We start from the raw sequence: 15,787 nt of genomic DNA on the forward strand, positions 1-15,787 counted from the left end.
TGGTGGCGCGCACGGAGGGGGGCCCGACGTCACGTGACGTCGAGTCAACGGAAATTCCCGTGCGCAACGAGTTTCCCTCCGTGCGCGAAGTAAACCCGTATTTATATTGGCTCCAAACGGGGCCCTAGACTTTTTGGGTCCAAGCCAACATCTGCAAAGGTCCCAGATTGCACAGGAAGTCCTCCAGTGATAGAGAAAATCTGAGTAGGCCAAATTTTAGGGACAGTCATGCAGTATGAGGTACACTTGGGGCAGACTTTCAGAGAGGCTGGGGGAGGATCTATAAAAAAATCAAAAACCTCCCAGCCAAATGAACTTTCTGCTCCCGCGTAAAATTTGTGATAATACGCAAGTCTCTCCCTGCGGGAGGGGTGGCTACAGCGAGCCTCCCATCGGGGGGGACTTGTGTTGAGTCAGAGCCAGGACTATGTTTCTAGCGGTTCGTTTTACGAGTAGATTCAAGGTTTATTGGGAGTCTACCTATGGCAGTCCTTTGGTATTCTGTCTCTCTCAAAACGTTCTGTAGAAAAGTTGTTGCAGTTTCAAACAGACCGAAAAAATGGATGAACGAAGTAATTTGGGGTATGAACCATTAAAAATAAATAGATTTACAAGGTACCAAGAACGTAGAACTCTAAGAATCAATCCATCATATCACTAGCTTTCATGCGAGCGATTTTCTTGTAGGGTTTAGAAGAATTAGACTCGCTCAAAGCTGGTTTCTTCGGTTCGGGAGGGGGAGGAACGGGGACCACAGATTCCACCCATTCATCCTCATCTTTCTCACCTCCGGCGTCATTCACTTTGGCTTGATCGTGAGTAGCTTGTCCAGGCAGAGACTCTCGATGCGACTTATCCTGGACCTTCGATAGCCTCTTCTTTTTCTTTTTCTTCGATTCGGTAGCTGCCTGTCCATCGGCCTGATCATCTTCAAATGAAATCAACACCGGCCGTTTCTTCTTCTTGCTAGCTTTCTTGCTCAACGTTGTCTCAGTAGAATTCATTGGGCAATCTTCCTCCTTCTGAACACGAAAGGTCGGCCGGAAGCTTGTGAGACTCTCGACGGCTTTGGGATCGACGACAACCGGTGTAAGAGAAACTACTTGTTGGTCGACGACGATATGTGTGAGGTTCGAGCTTGGAGCTGAATTTTCTTTTACCCGATCCCGAGGCGGAGGAAATTCATCGATTTGGTTGGCCAAATCGTCGGGTTCATTATTGCTACCTTCGTTATCACTATTGTCGGCAAATATGGCTTTGAAAAGGTCGATCGACGGTCTGGAGGTAGTTAGGATTTCTCGGCCTTGAGTTTGATCACCACCCAAACCAACTTTTTCGACTGTTTGAGGTGCATCTTGGTTGGTTTCACTTTGAAGCCACAAGTTATCCCCCGATTGTTGTTCATTCAAACCACTAGTGCTGACGGGAGTTACCGCATGTTGAAACCCTTGAGAGCTTAAGAAATCAGATAAATTATTACTTGCCGTTTTCGCTGCCGGTTCGGCGGGTGGACCATCAGGAAATGGATTAGGAACATTGAAACGTTTACACAGAAGTTTTTGCGGATAAAACTTCTTGATCGACCGAGTCAGCATGCCGAACATGTCCATACGCACGGCCTGAGCAGCATCGCTAACTACCTCCGGTTCTTTCAGTCCTTCTTTTTCGTCATCTTGGGTAGACTTTTCTTCGGGCTCTTCCTCAAGGAAGACAGGCTGTCGGAGGCCGGGCTCAGGGGCTGCCATCTCACCGCCTGCAGAGCTGGTAGCGGCTGATGTGAAGCGGGAAGCCATCATGGCGCTCATGGGCTTGAACATCATGGCACTTTTGACAAAGCCGTCCAACTCTTTGTTAATCACCTCGGCGGTCATCTGCGGCGTGATTTTGGGGGAAAATTGAGTTCCTTTCGGTAGCATACCACCTTGAGATTGGAGGTACAGTTTATATCGTTCCTGTTTGGGTAGATCGTGCGAAAACGGCATGAAGCCACGCAAAGCGGCTTGAGCAATGCTTGGTTCCAACGGAGGTATTGTGATCGCTGCACCGGCCGCCACACTTTCGCGATCCCTTTCGTGTTTCAAACTCTTAGAGTGCTGTGAAGCCTGGGCAAGTTGCTTGGCGTCCTCTATTCGAGCCTTGTCTTTAGCAGAAATGAAGTCGAAGACTGATTTTGGTGGTGCTTCTTCCCCTATCAATCGAGCCCGCTGCAACGAACGCATGCCAGAAGCTCAGCAAGACGAGCTTCCCGTGAGGGGCTGTGAATAATGGGCGACTTACGTCATGAGCATTTATTGGGCGAGAAGATTGGTGAGGATTTGGCTGGACTCCAAGAGGCTGTCTATGTGTCCTTGCGGCTTCCCAAATCTGCTTCGGGCAAGGCTTCCATGTTTGAGGAACTTGTGGCGGGACATAAGAGGTAGGTGTAACATCTTTCGTTGGAGTATTCGAAAGGCGGAATCCTTTCGGTAAAGGTGTATTATCTTGGAAAGACCTTTTTCCAGGACTTGAGGATCGGTTGGCGGTATGTGTAGATCGATGATCAGGTGGCTTATGTGAGTTTGTGTTGTCTTCGGACAAGTTCAAGAGACGGCGAGCGCGCGGATCAGAGGTGACTTGATCAAATGCTGGTGCATAAACGTCATGATCGTCGTCTTCTGTGTCGTTCAAGGCACCCAAGCCAAAAGATGAGCCTTTGGGAATTTGCGGACCTTGATTTTGCGCATTGGTATGGGGTTTTATTGAAGATGAGGATGGGTCGCCCAGATAGTGAGATGATGTCGGTTTTGTGTGACCTAGCCCCGAAGTCCCAGGCCATGGTAGCATCGGCGTCAAGGGCCGATCGATAGGTGCATACAAATGTTTTTTGCGCTCTGGATCGTCTTCGAGATCGAGCTGTGAATTCAGATCAACGCCTAGTTTGGATGCCAGCAAGAGCCTTCTTTCATGAGTGATTCTCGGTCCGATACCTTGGCCATCGCGCCACCCCATCTTCCTCATAATTTTCTGACCTGCTCGAGCATTGCTAGGTTGAACCAAGTCCGATAGCGCGAGGTCTATTCCAGATGGGCGCGTCGGTTGTCCTCCAAGTAAATCTGATACAGAGTCTTCTTCTACCGTTCCTGACAACGGGTCGTATATTTTTCGGGGCAAGCGCAATGAGTTAGTGGAGCTGGAGCCAAAGTTTGAATTGGTTTGGAGTTCTTTCGACTGAGCTAGTTCAGCGAGGTCTTCTTCGTCCATAAAATCTTCGGGCTTCTGACTGAAACTTTTCGGCTGGCTTTTCTTATCAGTCCGACTGCTTTTGAACTCGGCTGGATTCCACCCCTCCTTTGAGCCGACGGTATTGAAGTAACCAGCCGAAAATCCGCCAGTAAACGCGCCGTGTAATCTCCTTCGTCCCTGCTCATCGGTAACTTCTTGTTTCCAGATTGGTTCAAATACATTCTGATCGACTTTTGTCGAGGTCAGCGAAGGCAAGGGTGTCCCGATCTGTGGAGGGCATATGTCATCAATTCCGTGGACGTCGCAGGTGGGCTTGAATGACCAGAGGAGACAAACTCACTTTCACAAAAGATTCCTCATGCTCGCCCGGAGCTGGATCTTTGGGCGCCGACTTTCTTCTGAACTGTTGAGCCATCTCTGCGTTCGTCGGCTGCCTCCTTCCGATGGCCAGACAAACGTGGTTGGGCTGTGTTGGGTGTTACGCCCGTGACACGTTGGGGAAATCTGACTCGCTCGGCAACGCTTCCGACAAGCCACAACCTCGTCAGCCCGTGAGCCGGGTCGGGAGGGTGTCAGCTGGGATTCTCTCCCGGTTGACAAACGACAATGTTGCCCGCGCACATTGAGCATTTCATCCTGCAACGAGATACACATATTTAAGCAAAAGGCTACGCAGCAGGTGAACCTTCCCTTCGGAACGGTGCTGGCGCCCTGGAGGGACTTGTGTTATCCATGCAAGTTCGCAGACCGTCGAAAGGTTCGTGAACCCGTCGACAATTTGGCACGCCTGATTGCTGACAATAGGCCAGACAGCTGCTGGGCTGCCGTCCAGGCTCTCATGTGGGGGACCAGCCTGACTGCCGAGGCTTGAAATTATGTAATCCCGGCCGATGGGCACAACACGATTCCAGAATCATTCATCCCTTCGCTTCCCGGCGAGACGGCGGCAATGACATGATCGGGCCACATGTCAGGTTGCCGCAACCCCGAGGAATCTATCTTCTACGTCATGGGACGTGCAATCCACTGAGAAGTTTCCCTGGCAGTACATTGTTATGGTTAGACATGGGAAGCGAGTCTCAGCAGATTGATGTGGGCAGGAATGGAAGCATGATTGAGAACGGATTGAAAGTTGAAACAACGGAAGTGAATTGGACGACTGGTTTGCATCGAAGGCTCGTGGAAAAATGTCTGGCGCGGCGGTACATTCACATCGCCGCTGTCGGGAAAGGCACAGATGATAGAACTCATCCATTCATGAAGCATAAAGCTCACGTTTTGGGATGTAGATATTTGTCTGCAGCATACAAGGGCACTGGACAAAAATCGGAAAATTTAAACAAATGCCAGAAACAGTCAAATGACTCGAGACCCAATGAAGCAGTGAGAATCCAGATCACCCGGAGTTTTGCACCCCACATTGATTCAGAGATCACACCCCGCTACCAGGTATGTATTATGTATTAATCTGGCGGCATGACAGGGCATGACGCTCCATTGACATTCTTGTCGCCGCTAAGCATCTGTGTGTTGACATTTTCTACGTATGCTTGGCGTCTTTTTCAACCTGCCGGTGAGAACCGCAAGACTATTTATTTCTGAAGTTACTTTTGTTTTAGCACCCTTGACGGGGGAACAGCATGCATTGCGTCAAATGTTTTGAGAGGTTTGGGGTCTGGCTGTTGTGAGTTGACTGAAGCGGGACTGCCCGGTGGACTTGCTGCTAATGCTAAGGGTTTATCGCCATTAAGTCAATAAATCCGGTGGTGACACTCTGCCTCACTCTGCACATCGGCGAGTAGCGCCGAGTACATAATACATACAAAGAGCTTCCCTAGCACCCCAGCATAAGTCCGAGTAGCCATCACTCATGAGCGATAGCTGAATGTACATATTCTATTGTAGGTTCTCACCAGCCTATTCATGGATTGCATTCCTCAATTCAAACCGGGGGCTTGTAAAACATTTTTGCTTCAGAGCTTGTTCGCGGTTCTAATCCTCTTCCCTCAGCGTTAAAGAAGGGAGCCAATCTCTACATCATCCCCGGCCGCTCATCGACGCGTAACTCGTAGGAAACACTAGCACTTGTTCCTTCAAGCAAAAGGATACCCTAGTGCCACATTGATCAATAGGCATCCTTTTATTCCGCCCTGTAGTAATAGTAAACTGTCTAAAAGATTTGGTCTGACTGTGTCGCGATCACGATTCCTTCAAAGCCCCCTTAGATCTAACTTCTGTTGCTTGCACGAAAATTTCATATTCTAGCCTATTCACCCAAATCAAATCAAATCAAATCAAATCAAACTCTACTCCGGCATCCCTACTCTCAGCCGACAATGAAGCGTGGTCGCAAGCAGGATGATACTTTGCCTCCGTCTCGCAGTCGAGAAATCCAGAGGGCATTTCGCCAAAGGAGGTCAGATTACATCAAAGGTGAGTTTCTCACTTTGATTTTGAAGTCCCACCTCATTGTGTTAATGTAATCATTTTTTCAGGCCTCGAGGCAAGAGTGAGCCAGTTAGAAGCTGAGGTGGATGAGGTCCTCGCCCGGCACAATGAATTGCTTCGATATACGACTCCGGAGGTAGTTGCTGCTCGCACGGCCTCGCGCAAAAAGCAGAGGACTAAATCGAAACATAGCTTGTCTGACTTCTTGGACCTGAGCCAGACAGTGGAGACCTATGCTCCAGCGCCATCGAATCGCCTGGCCATCATGCCCGAGAACGCCACGGTTTCTCCCTCTTCCGGTGGATCGAATCAAAGCATATGTCACGATATTTGCTCACCGCCGTCACAATATGTCCTCATAGATATGAATGGCGAACCTACCGGTACCAGCACGGCAGATTATTCCAAAGATCCCTTTGCGCCATATCCATTCGCGAGCCAGGTCGAACATCAACCTGAATTCGATTCTCGCGATATCGATTCCAGTTCCATTCTTACTCGAAGAAACCAACGTCTCCTCCATCTTTGGGAAGGTGCTTCCAAGGCCAACGACTTCAACGGTTCCTCTCCTGATTCTCCTGGCCCCCCTAGCTCGCAGTTCTCTCATCCCATTTCTGCAAACGAATATCAGTGTTCAAACTCTCAGATTGAAATATTGATGGGGATGGACGCGGTAGGCCAATCGACGCCTGTTTCCGCCTCACACATAATGTCCTCTTTTGATTTCCAGCATGAAGTTAGAGCTCCGCCCCCCACCTCTTGTTCCATTCCCTCCCTGATAGCGGACTCATCAGCCCAGCCCGACCAACTTTCCGCCATAGGATTCAACTACGCTACCGCTACCTGTAGCGGGATTTTTTTACCTTGATCCGTGGGCCGTATCACAATGTCTGCCAGAGATTCATTTTACACCTAGAAACTAGATAGTGTAACAAGTTTTTCTTAAGATAACCGTACCTCTTGTATGCTTCAACCAAAGTGAATCGTGTATTTAGCTCTCCTCCGGACTGATCTAGTAGTTTTCCTCCTCTCTGAATTCAAGCCAAAACTTTTGCTGCTCGTTCCTTAACCGTTGCAAGACTTTGTTTCTATGAACTTTGTTCCATCTCATCATGTGTTCCCCGCAGAAGGTTTTGCCCTGATACCGTTGTTTATTCTGTAATTCAAGGGTGAAACAGCCGTAACCCCATGAGAGTTTCCCAAAGCCCCTGGCATTCAAATTTCAAGCAATGGCAGCTCTACGTGCCATCGTCATCCTAATACCACCAGGGAGATGTGAGGTATGGTCCTTCCCCAAGAAGCCAAGTGCAACATGTTGATATCACCAACTCAATCCATCTATCTTGTTCTGTATGAACAGGCCAACAAGAAAACTTGCTGATGATTGTGGGCCCTTGGCCCAGGAATACCTTGAAGCAACTGGGCGCTGAAGAAAATAGCTCTTCGGACAACATACTGCATTACCCCATACAAGTGAGGCATTGGTATTTCTAGATCTTTTGTATGAGAGAATGAATGTAAAATTGACAAAAATAATAAATACCTTTAGAAACCAGAACTGACCTGAGAGGTCTTCAGACAACCCATCCTCCTTGGACCTGTTCATAGAACCTAGAAACAGTGAAATTACAACCAATATCTGTCAGGAACCAAAATGTAAGTTGTGCACTACAGGACTCAAACCCACAACCCCAAACTTCATGAGCAATGCTTTCACCAACTAAGCTAAGTGCACTGCTGCTGGAGCGTTTATTTCACTGCATGGTTACCAAAGTTACCCTTGCAATAGGTTGTATTTTATTGTAACAACAATACAGGGTATTGTAACAACAATACAGTGTATTGTAACAACAATACAGTGTATTGTAACAACAATACAGTGTATTGTAACAACAATACAGTGTATTGTAACAACAATACAGTGTATTGTAACAAAAATAGAGTGTATTGTAACAACAATAGAGTGTATTGTAACAACAATACAGTGTATTGTAACAACAATAGAGTGTATTGTAACAACAATACAGTGTATTGTAACAAAAATAGAGTGTATTGTAACAACAATAGAGTGTATTGTAACAACAATACAGTGTATTGTAACAACAATACAGTGTATTGTAACAACAATACAGTGTATTGTAACAACAATACAGTGTATTGTAACAACAATACAGTGTATTGTAACAACAATACAGTGTATTGTAACAACAATACAGTGTATTGTAACAACAATACAGTGTATTGTAACAACAATACAGTGTATTGTAACAACAATACAGTGTATTGTAACAAAAATAGAGTGTATTGTAACAACAATAGAGTGTATTGTAACAACAATACAGTGTATTGTAACAACAATAGAGTGTATTGTAACAACAATAGAGTGTATTGTAATCAGAATCCAATACAGCTGTGTTACACTACAGCCACTAGTACTATGCTGTGCTACACTGCACTACTGCCTGTATCCTGTGTTACAATACACTGCCACCTCTGTGCTGTGTTACACTATGGCTACTACACTGTGCTACACTACTGTGTTAAGCTACACTACCACCTCTGCAATGTGTTATGCTACACTACCACCTCTGTGCTGTGCTACACCGCACTACTACCTCTGTGCTATGTTACGCTACATGTTGAAATTTCACTTCTCTTTGCTCTCCCAGCCGTTTTTTCTTTTCAATCGTGTGTCACCTGTTTCATGTGTCTGCTATGCTTGTGATTCTTTTTCCTTATTGATTATGCTTAAATCATTGAGCCCACAAGTTGATATATATGTGTTTGTAGTCTATATAAGCTAGTTGGACTCTCACTCCAAGGAAACCAGTCCATCAGTCCTGGCCATACTGAATCCTTGAGTTGGGACTTGAGCCCCACCTCAAGTCTCCCTGAGACACTTAAGCCTGATCAGAGTGAGCTATCTGGTCCTTTGCAGACCTTTTGTCTGCTATTGGCACAGCCAATCTTCCTCCTGCTTCTCTCACCTCTGGGTCTAATTTCATCACTACACCCTCTTTGCTTTGTTACACTATGCTACCACCTCACACTCACCAGGAAAAAAAAATAGTCACTTGATGGCAAGTGACATGATGCAGCTTTGGTTTCTGCTCCAGAGCTACTCCAGCGCTGCTCCAAGTCTGCTCCACCAGCACTTGTAGAGCTTGCAGGACTGCACCAGAGCACTCAATGTGGCACAGTCAGCTGATCCAATTTTTTTCCCAGGAACAGCTGATGCTCATCATAAGCTGAGCAGTAGGCATTGACTGAGCCTGGGCCAAAGCTGAGCATTGGCTGAGCCTGGGCCACAGCTGAGCATTGGATATTCCAAGCCTGAAACAAATCCAAGTGTCAGCTGGACCAAGAATATTTCAAATCTGAGCATCAGCTTAGCCAACAATGGTCCAAAGCTGAGCATCATCTTGGAAAAGGCTTGTGCAGAGCTTAGGATCAGCTGGGACAATACTGTTCCAAAGATTAACACCAGCTGGGCCAAAATATTTCAAAAGCTGAGCATCTGCTGAGCCAAGGCTGGTTCACAGCTGAGCATCAGCTGAGCCAAGGCTGGTCCACAGCTGAGCATCAGCTGAGCCAAGGCTGGTCCACAGCTGAGCATTGTCTTAGCCAAGGTTGGTCCACATCTGAGCATCAGCTGAGCCAAGGCTGGTCCACAGATGAGCATAAGCTGTTACAGGAGTGGTCAGACTCAGAATCTGAGCATTGGCTGGGCCAAGGTTTATCCAAAGCTGAAAATCAGCTGAGCCAATACTGGTCCAAAGCTGAGCATTGGCTGGGCCAATGATAGTCCTAATCTGAGTCTAAGCTGAGCCATGACTGGAATAAAGCTGAAAATAAGCTGGGCCAGGACTGGTTCTGATCTGGGCAACAAAGCTGAGCATGAGCTGGGCACCAAAGCTGAGCATAAGCTGGGAGCTAAAGCTGAGTATCAGCTGACCAGAAATGGGGATCAGTGGTGCCCAGCAAAAACTGAGGATCTCCTGTGGAAATTCTTAAACTGGTTAGATGGTGGGTAGATGGTGGGTAGATGATGGGTAGATGATGGGTAGATGGTGGGTAGATGGTGGGTAGCCCACTGGAGCTGGCGTGATGTCACTTGTCATCAAGTGACTATTTTTTTTTCCTGGTGACTGTGTTACACATGGGGAGGGGGGGGGTCTTTGACAGCTCCCAAAAATTGGGTGGATGGCTCCCAAAAATCTGGAAAGAAAAAAAGTAATAATCGGAGAAAATAGTATTGACAACTCCCAAATGTTGGCCGGTTTTGGTCAACGACTCCCAAAAAAGCCGTGACCCAAAAGGGGGCCTGTGTAGATGTCTGGAGGATGGTTCAAGAACCGGCCCTCCCAACATAAACCCAAATTTGAGAGTTGTCAGCCGATGGATGACTCCCCGCTAGATCTGGGCCCCTCGCAGCTATAGCCCCAAAAAATTTAGATTTTTGGAGGTAAATTTAGCTTTTGGGGCTCCAGATCACTTCTGGGAGGCCCTCAGATCTTGACACTATTAACAGGAAGTCACCCAATCTTTGGAAGTTATTTTTTAAGCCTCTAAATATATCATCCATGTCAGGAGGCTCTTACCGGGGAGCATTTCTACAGCTTGATTGGCAGAGATTGGAAGTTGTGTAGAATAACAAACCTAGCAAGTAAAAAAAAAGAACAATGACTGCAACACAGAAGGAAACCAAACACCAGCTTTTCAATGGAATCAAACAAGATGAAAACTGGATCGTTCAGGAAGAAGTCGTCATTGAGCCTGATCAAGTAGGGAGAAACTTCACCTCTCACCCCTCATCTCATCCGCATTTGTCGAGCCGGGTGGATGAACTTAAGTGGATTCTAGTTTCAATGTCCTCAGAATGTACTTGGTACAACAAAGACCGGCAGTTTCTCACACTTTGTCTGGTTTTTGATGTGAGCTCAAGGACATTATAGGTTTAAAATTGGAATTGATTGGCCAGGAGGATAAGAGGTAAATGAACTAAAGATACAAGCCTTCGGGCATATTTTCTTGTTTGGTGTGAAGAACCTTCTCTCTAGCCGATCTGAAGTCTTTAGCAGTCACTCTCATCCTACGTTCGCGGAGGGCCATGAGGCCAGCCTCGGTACAGACCGCCTTGATATCAGCCCCACTGAGTTCGTCCTTCATCATCACAAATTCATCCAAGTCCACATCATCCGCCAAGGTCATTCGGCCGGTATGAAGTTTGAAGATGTGCCGCTTGGTCTTCACATCCGGCAGTGGGAACTCGATCTTTCGGTCGATCCGTCCCGGTCGGATCAATGCTGGGTCGAGCGTCTCGATTTTGTTTGTGGCCATGATCACTTTCACGTCTCCCCGAGAATCAAATCCATCCAGTTGATTCAGGAGCTCCAACATCGTTCGCTGGATTTCCCGCTCGCCCCCAGAATTCGAATCATACCTGAAGAAGCAAGAGACGAAGTACCTCAGCTTTGCAATTTTATAAACTCAGTTCAATATCATTTACCGTTTGGTTCCAACTGCATCAATTTCATCGATGAAGACGATGGAAGGGGCGTGTTGCTCCGCCACTCTGAACAGCTCACGGACTAATTTGGGACCGTCACCCAGGTATTTCTGAATAAGTTCTGAACCGACGACGCGGAGGAAGGTACTAAAGAAGAACAATTAATCAAGCACAATTCAACATGGTGATTAAGGATTGATGGCACTTACGCGCTTGTTTGGTGAGCAACAGCCTTGGCCAGTAAGGTCTTTCCGGTACCCGGCTGGCCATACAGAATCACACCTTTGGGAGGCTTGATGCCCATTTCTTCGTACAGTTCAGGATGAGTCAACGGTAGCTCGACTGATTCTTTGATCTCCATGATTTGCTGCATCCAAAACGAAGTCATTCACCATCATGTAACGCAGAAGAAGGATGTAGCCGTGTTTTAGACTCACTTGATCGAGCCCTCCAATATCTGCATAGCTTTCGGTGGGCGCTTTGTCGAGCTTCATTACACTGACCATCGGATCTGTGTCGTCACCCAAGACCCCAACAACACTCATGACCTTGTGATGTAGTAAAACACTACAACCGGGCTCGAGTAAGTCCTTGTCAACAAATGAGAGGATGTTGACGTAGTATTCGGGGCCAGTGGCAGAAGAGACGATCGCATGATCGTCATCGATGATCTCTTCTAAGGTTCCAACTCCCATCGGCGAACCACGGAGATCATCAACTTCGGACCTTTCTCGCTCTGCTTTTTCTTCTTTGGGCTTCAACCTCTCCCTATTACAGTAGAAGGCCGGAATCAATTAGAGCGCACCGCTAGGGTAAGACAAAAGAAAATGAGAACTTGCTGATTGATGACAAATTCCTCTTCCAGTAGCAAATGGTCTTTAATTCTTTCCATTTTCAAGAGTTTTAACTTGCAACGAGAGGTCGGAAAGACAGTCGGGAGCTTGTTGACAGCGGAAGGGCCTCTTTTCTTTTTCGCCTTTCCAACCCGTGTGGGGAGGGGTGGCTCCCACTGAAGAAATAACCCAGCATAAGAGAAGGTTAAAGAATCCTAGGACAAGCGATATCCACGGACCTTCTTTTGCATCGACTTCTTGTCCTTTCCATCCTTCCCGTTCCCCGACATGTTAGATGGACCGTTACCCTGTCAAAGTCAAAAAACAAAACAAAAGCTTCAGCGAGTGACACCAATATTGAACAAAGAAAAGTAAATGAGACCTGACCATGATGATAAGTGGCTAATCTACGATAAATGTGTGCTCGTCTTTGCTGAATTGGGAGGATATCTTTCAGTTTGTACACGAGTATGGAGTCCCTCTGCGATGGGTCCGAGTTGGCAGCCGATGAGCAGATGTCCGAGGGACTGACGTAAGCTCCCCGACCCCGACCCCGACCCCGACCCCGAAGTGTATTGCATAATCTGGACTCAACCTTCCACTGTGCAGTGGGCTAACAAATGTTTTTGGCTCCACATTTTTGAATGCAGAAGCTCGGGACACAGCCTTTAAGTCATGAGATTGGCTACAGGGGTGGAAAATAAGTTCCCAAGAATGATTATGAAATAAAAAGAAAGTACGGACCTACTTCGCGCAGCAGCAAAAAACTCTTTGCGCACAGAATTGACCGTCCCCCAACGTTGATCCCGCTGTGCGCGCAAGCGGAGATATACTTTGCGCACAGCGACTTCCCCCAAAAGAAGGAGGGGATTTTTCCCAAAAAATTTTTGATGGATCAAAAGCGGGGGTCTTAACTGCCCTCTCCAAAAAATATTGGATTTTTTGGAGGTGTCCTTGTCATGTAGAAAAAAAAAAAAATATTAATCCAAAAAAAGGCACCCACTACCCCAATAGCCCACCCTGGGGAGTTTTCACCTGCTAAGACTTAAGTGGTTGGGTACCCAGCCCCTCGAAAAGAAAGTTCAAGGGGCAGCAGCTCCGGGCCCGGCTATCCCCCAGCTGCCGTGCCGATGGCTGGCACAGGCCATCAAGCGGAGTTACACACTCCCCTGATGACCGGCCAGCACCTGTGTGCATGTGGCACAAATTGCGGGTCATCAAGGGGGTGTTCACTTGGACCCGGTCATTGAGGGAAGTATGTAATCCTCTTGATGACCGGCACGGACCCGGTCATCAACAGGAGTGAACACCCCCTCAATGACCGGGTCCGTTCCGGTTCACCTCGATTGAGAGGAGTGAACACCCCCTCAATGACTGGGCCTGTTCCGGTCATTGAGGGGAGTGTTCACTCCTCTCGACAACTGGAGCAACCAGGTCACCAAGAGGAGTATGTACTCCTCCGAGAATGCCCGGGACGTTCCGGTTATCGAGAGGAGTACACACTTCCCTCGATGACCGGGTCCGTTCCGGTCGTCAAGAGGAGTGAACATTCCCCTCAATGACCGGAACAGGCCCGGTCATCAAGAGGATTACATACTCCCCTCAATCACCCAATTGCTCCGGTCATTGAGAGGAGTGAACACTTCCCTCGATGACCGGAACGGACCCGGTCATCGAGGGAAGTATGTACTCCTCTTGATGACCGGCACGGACCCGGTGATCAAGAGGAGTGAACAACCTCCTCAATGACCGGAACGGACTTGGTCATTGAGGGAAGGATTTATTCCTCTCGATGACCGGAATGTTCCGGTCATCAAGAGAGGAGTATGTATGTACGTACTCCCCTTGATGGCCCAGTTGCTCCGGTTGTTGAGAGGAGTGAACACTCCCCTCGTGACCGGAACGTCATTGAGGGAAGTTTGTACTCCTGTCGATGACCGGAACAGAGTGGCCATCAAGAGGAATACATGATCCCCTCAATGATCGGTAGTCTGTGCTGGCCGGTCATCGGGAAGCGTGTAACTCCGCTCGATGGCCTGTGCCGGCCATCAGCACGGCACGGCGGCTGGGAGTTAGCCGGATCTGCTGCCCCTCAAACTTTCTTTTCGAGGGGCTGCATACCCGACCGCTTGAGTTTTGGCAGGTCAAAACTCCCCGGGGTGGGTTATCGGGGCAGGGGGAGCTTATTTTTTGGATTAATATTATGTAAAAAATTACATGATGGAGGACACCTCCAAAAAATCCAAGACTTTTTGGAGGGGGCAAGCAAGACCCCCTCTTTTGATCCATCAAAAAAAAAATCCAGAAAAACTCTCTCCTTCTTTTGGGGAAAGTCGCTGTGTGCAAAGTATTTTTTGGCTTGCGCGCACAGCGGGCTTGACGTTGGGGGACGGTCCATTCTGTGCGCGAAGAGTTTTTTGCTGCTGCGCAGAGTAGGTCCAAAAAAAGTAAACATGAAAAAAATGAAAAATGTGGAAAATTTCATTTCTTGCAAATTTCTCTGCTGATGCTCAGAATATTAATGTTCATTACTGGTCAAACCAAGGAGGGAAAATTGGAGAGCACAGTAGGGCATGCAACAAGAATGATAAAAAATCAAAAATTCTGAAATCATTGCCAATGATTTTTATTGGATCAAATAAATTGGGTCAAATTAGTGGTGACTAGAGGCCAAGGCGGCTTTGCCACCGCACTTTTCGGGGTCCAGGGGAGATCTATCTGGCAAAGTGGTCATTACAGTTGTTTTCTTTCCTTTATGTTGTGTTGTTTTGAGGTCTGTGCACTTGTCACACGTGAGAAGAGTATGAAACCTTCTGTGACATGTTCTGCCTGGTGTAAGACTCAAAAGTAGTTGTGAAACCCTTTTGCTGAATGGTGAAGGGTATGATTGAGTTGCAAGCTCTGCCCTTCTCTAACTTATCTAATTTCCCTCCTTGGGGGAGCGCAGCAACCTCCGAAGGAGGGACTTACGTGCTAAGTTGACTCCGTGGCCTGAGAGCATTTCAGCTTTTGGTGGGCAGTTTTTCATAATCAACCTGACGCACTTGTCTCTGGACACTTTTCCTTCTGGTTTTCATTTCTGGGACCACACAAGCGGTCCCCATGTACCTACTTTTTTTTTCTTCATCCCATCAGCTGCCTTCACTATGCTGCTGTGTAAATTTTTTATTTCCTCTTGGGCATTACACTTGAATTCTAGGCAGTTCCACACATTCAAACTGTATTCAGTGCTGAAACATACTATGCTGATTCAATGACTGTAGCCCATGAGTGTGTTGTCGTAGACGAAAAAGTGAAAAATCAAAAGTTTTTTCTATACTACATATTTACTCAAAATATGCCTCAAGATACCATCAAAAGGACCTCAGAAATGGATTCTACGGCTAATTTTACCCCTAGTCACCACTGGAAGCGTCGCCGGAACCCCACTGGATTGGAACCTACACTTCTTTGGACACTGGACACCAATCACAAGTTCAACATACCCAGTCACCAACCTTTCACAAGCTTCAAGACAAGGATCACAGCATTATGCTTATACACATCACAGGATACAAACATACATCTCCCCATCAGACTACAGTCATTGCATATTATCAAGTACTCTTCTATTTCCATTTTGTGATGTCATCACACACTGACTCTGCAGCCTCAGACTTCATTTATGCACCCCCTGCATCCACCTGTCAACTCATGCAGTCTACTGTCACTTTACGCAGCCTTCATGCGGCCCTACTGCATTCTTCTGACATCATTTATGTACCCTTGACATATT

At 47.2% G+C, this 15,787-nt stretch overlaps 3 protein-coding genes across 3 annotated transcripts; 1 reads left to right on the top strand and 2 right to left on the bottom strand.

Moving 5' to 3' along the window:
* Positions 1-641: 641 nt before the first annotated feature.
* On the bottom strand, positions 642-3,637 carry PtA15_9A291 (uncharacterized protein; the record flags this gene model as incomplete). Its single annotated transcript, XM_053172485.1, has 3 exons — positions 642-2,204; positions 2,278-3,489; positions 3,563-3,637. The coding sequence occupies 3 exons, from the start codon at positions 3,635-3,637 to the stop codon at positions 642-644; spliced, it is 2,850 nt and encodes a 949-aa protein (XP_053023721.1).
* A 1,921-nt stretch (positions 3,638-5,558) lies between these two features.
* Positions 5,559-6,538, top strand: PtA15_9A292 (uncharacterized protein; the record flags this gene model as incomplete). The annotated part of the gene is made up of 2 exons (XM_053172486.1): positions 5,559-5,655; positions 5,718-6,538. 2 exons carry the CDS (start codon positions 5,559-5,561, stop codon positions 6,536-6,538), a joined length of 918 nt encoding a protein of 305 aa, XP_053023722.1.
* A 4,133-nt stretch (positions 6,539-10,671) lies between these two features.
* On the bottom strand, positions 10,672-12,402 carry PtA15_9A293 (uncharacterized protein; the record flags this gene model as incomplete). The annotated part of the gene is made up of 7 exons (XM_053172487.1): positions 10,672-11,113; positions 11,180-11,326; positions 11,389-11,546; positions 11,617-11,947; positions 12,019-12,188; positions 12,252-12,320; positions 12,400-12,402. The coding sequence occupies 7 exons, from the start codon at positions 12,400-12,402 to the stop codon at positions 10,672-10,674; spliced, it is 1,320 nt and encodes a 439-aa protein (XP_053023723.1).
* Between the last annotated feature and the right edge of the window lie 3,385 nt (positions 12,403-15,787).

The sequence above is a fragment of the Puccinia triticina genome, chromosome 9A (genome assembly GCF_026914185.1).
Source record: "Puccinia triticina chromosome 9A, complete sequence".
NCBI lineage: Eukaryota > Fungi > Basidiomycota > Pucciniomycetes > Pucciniales > Pucciniaceae > Puccinia > Puccinia triticina.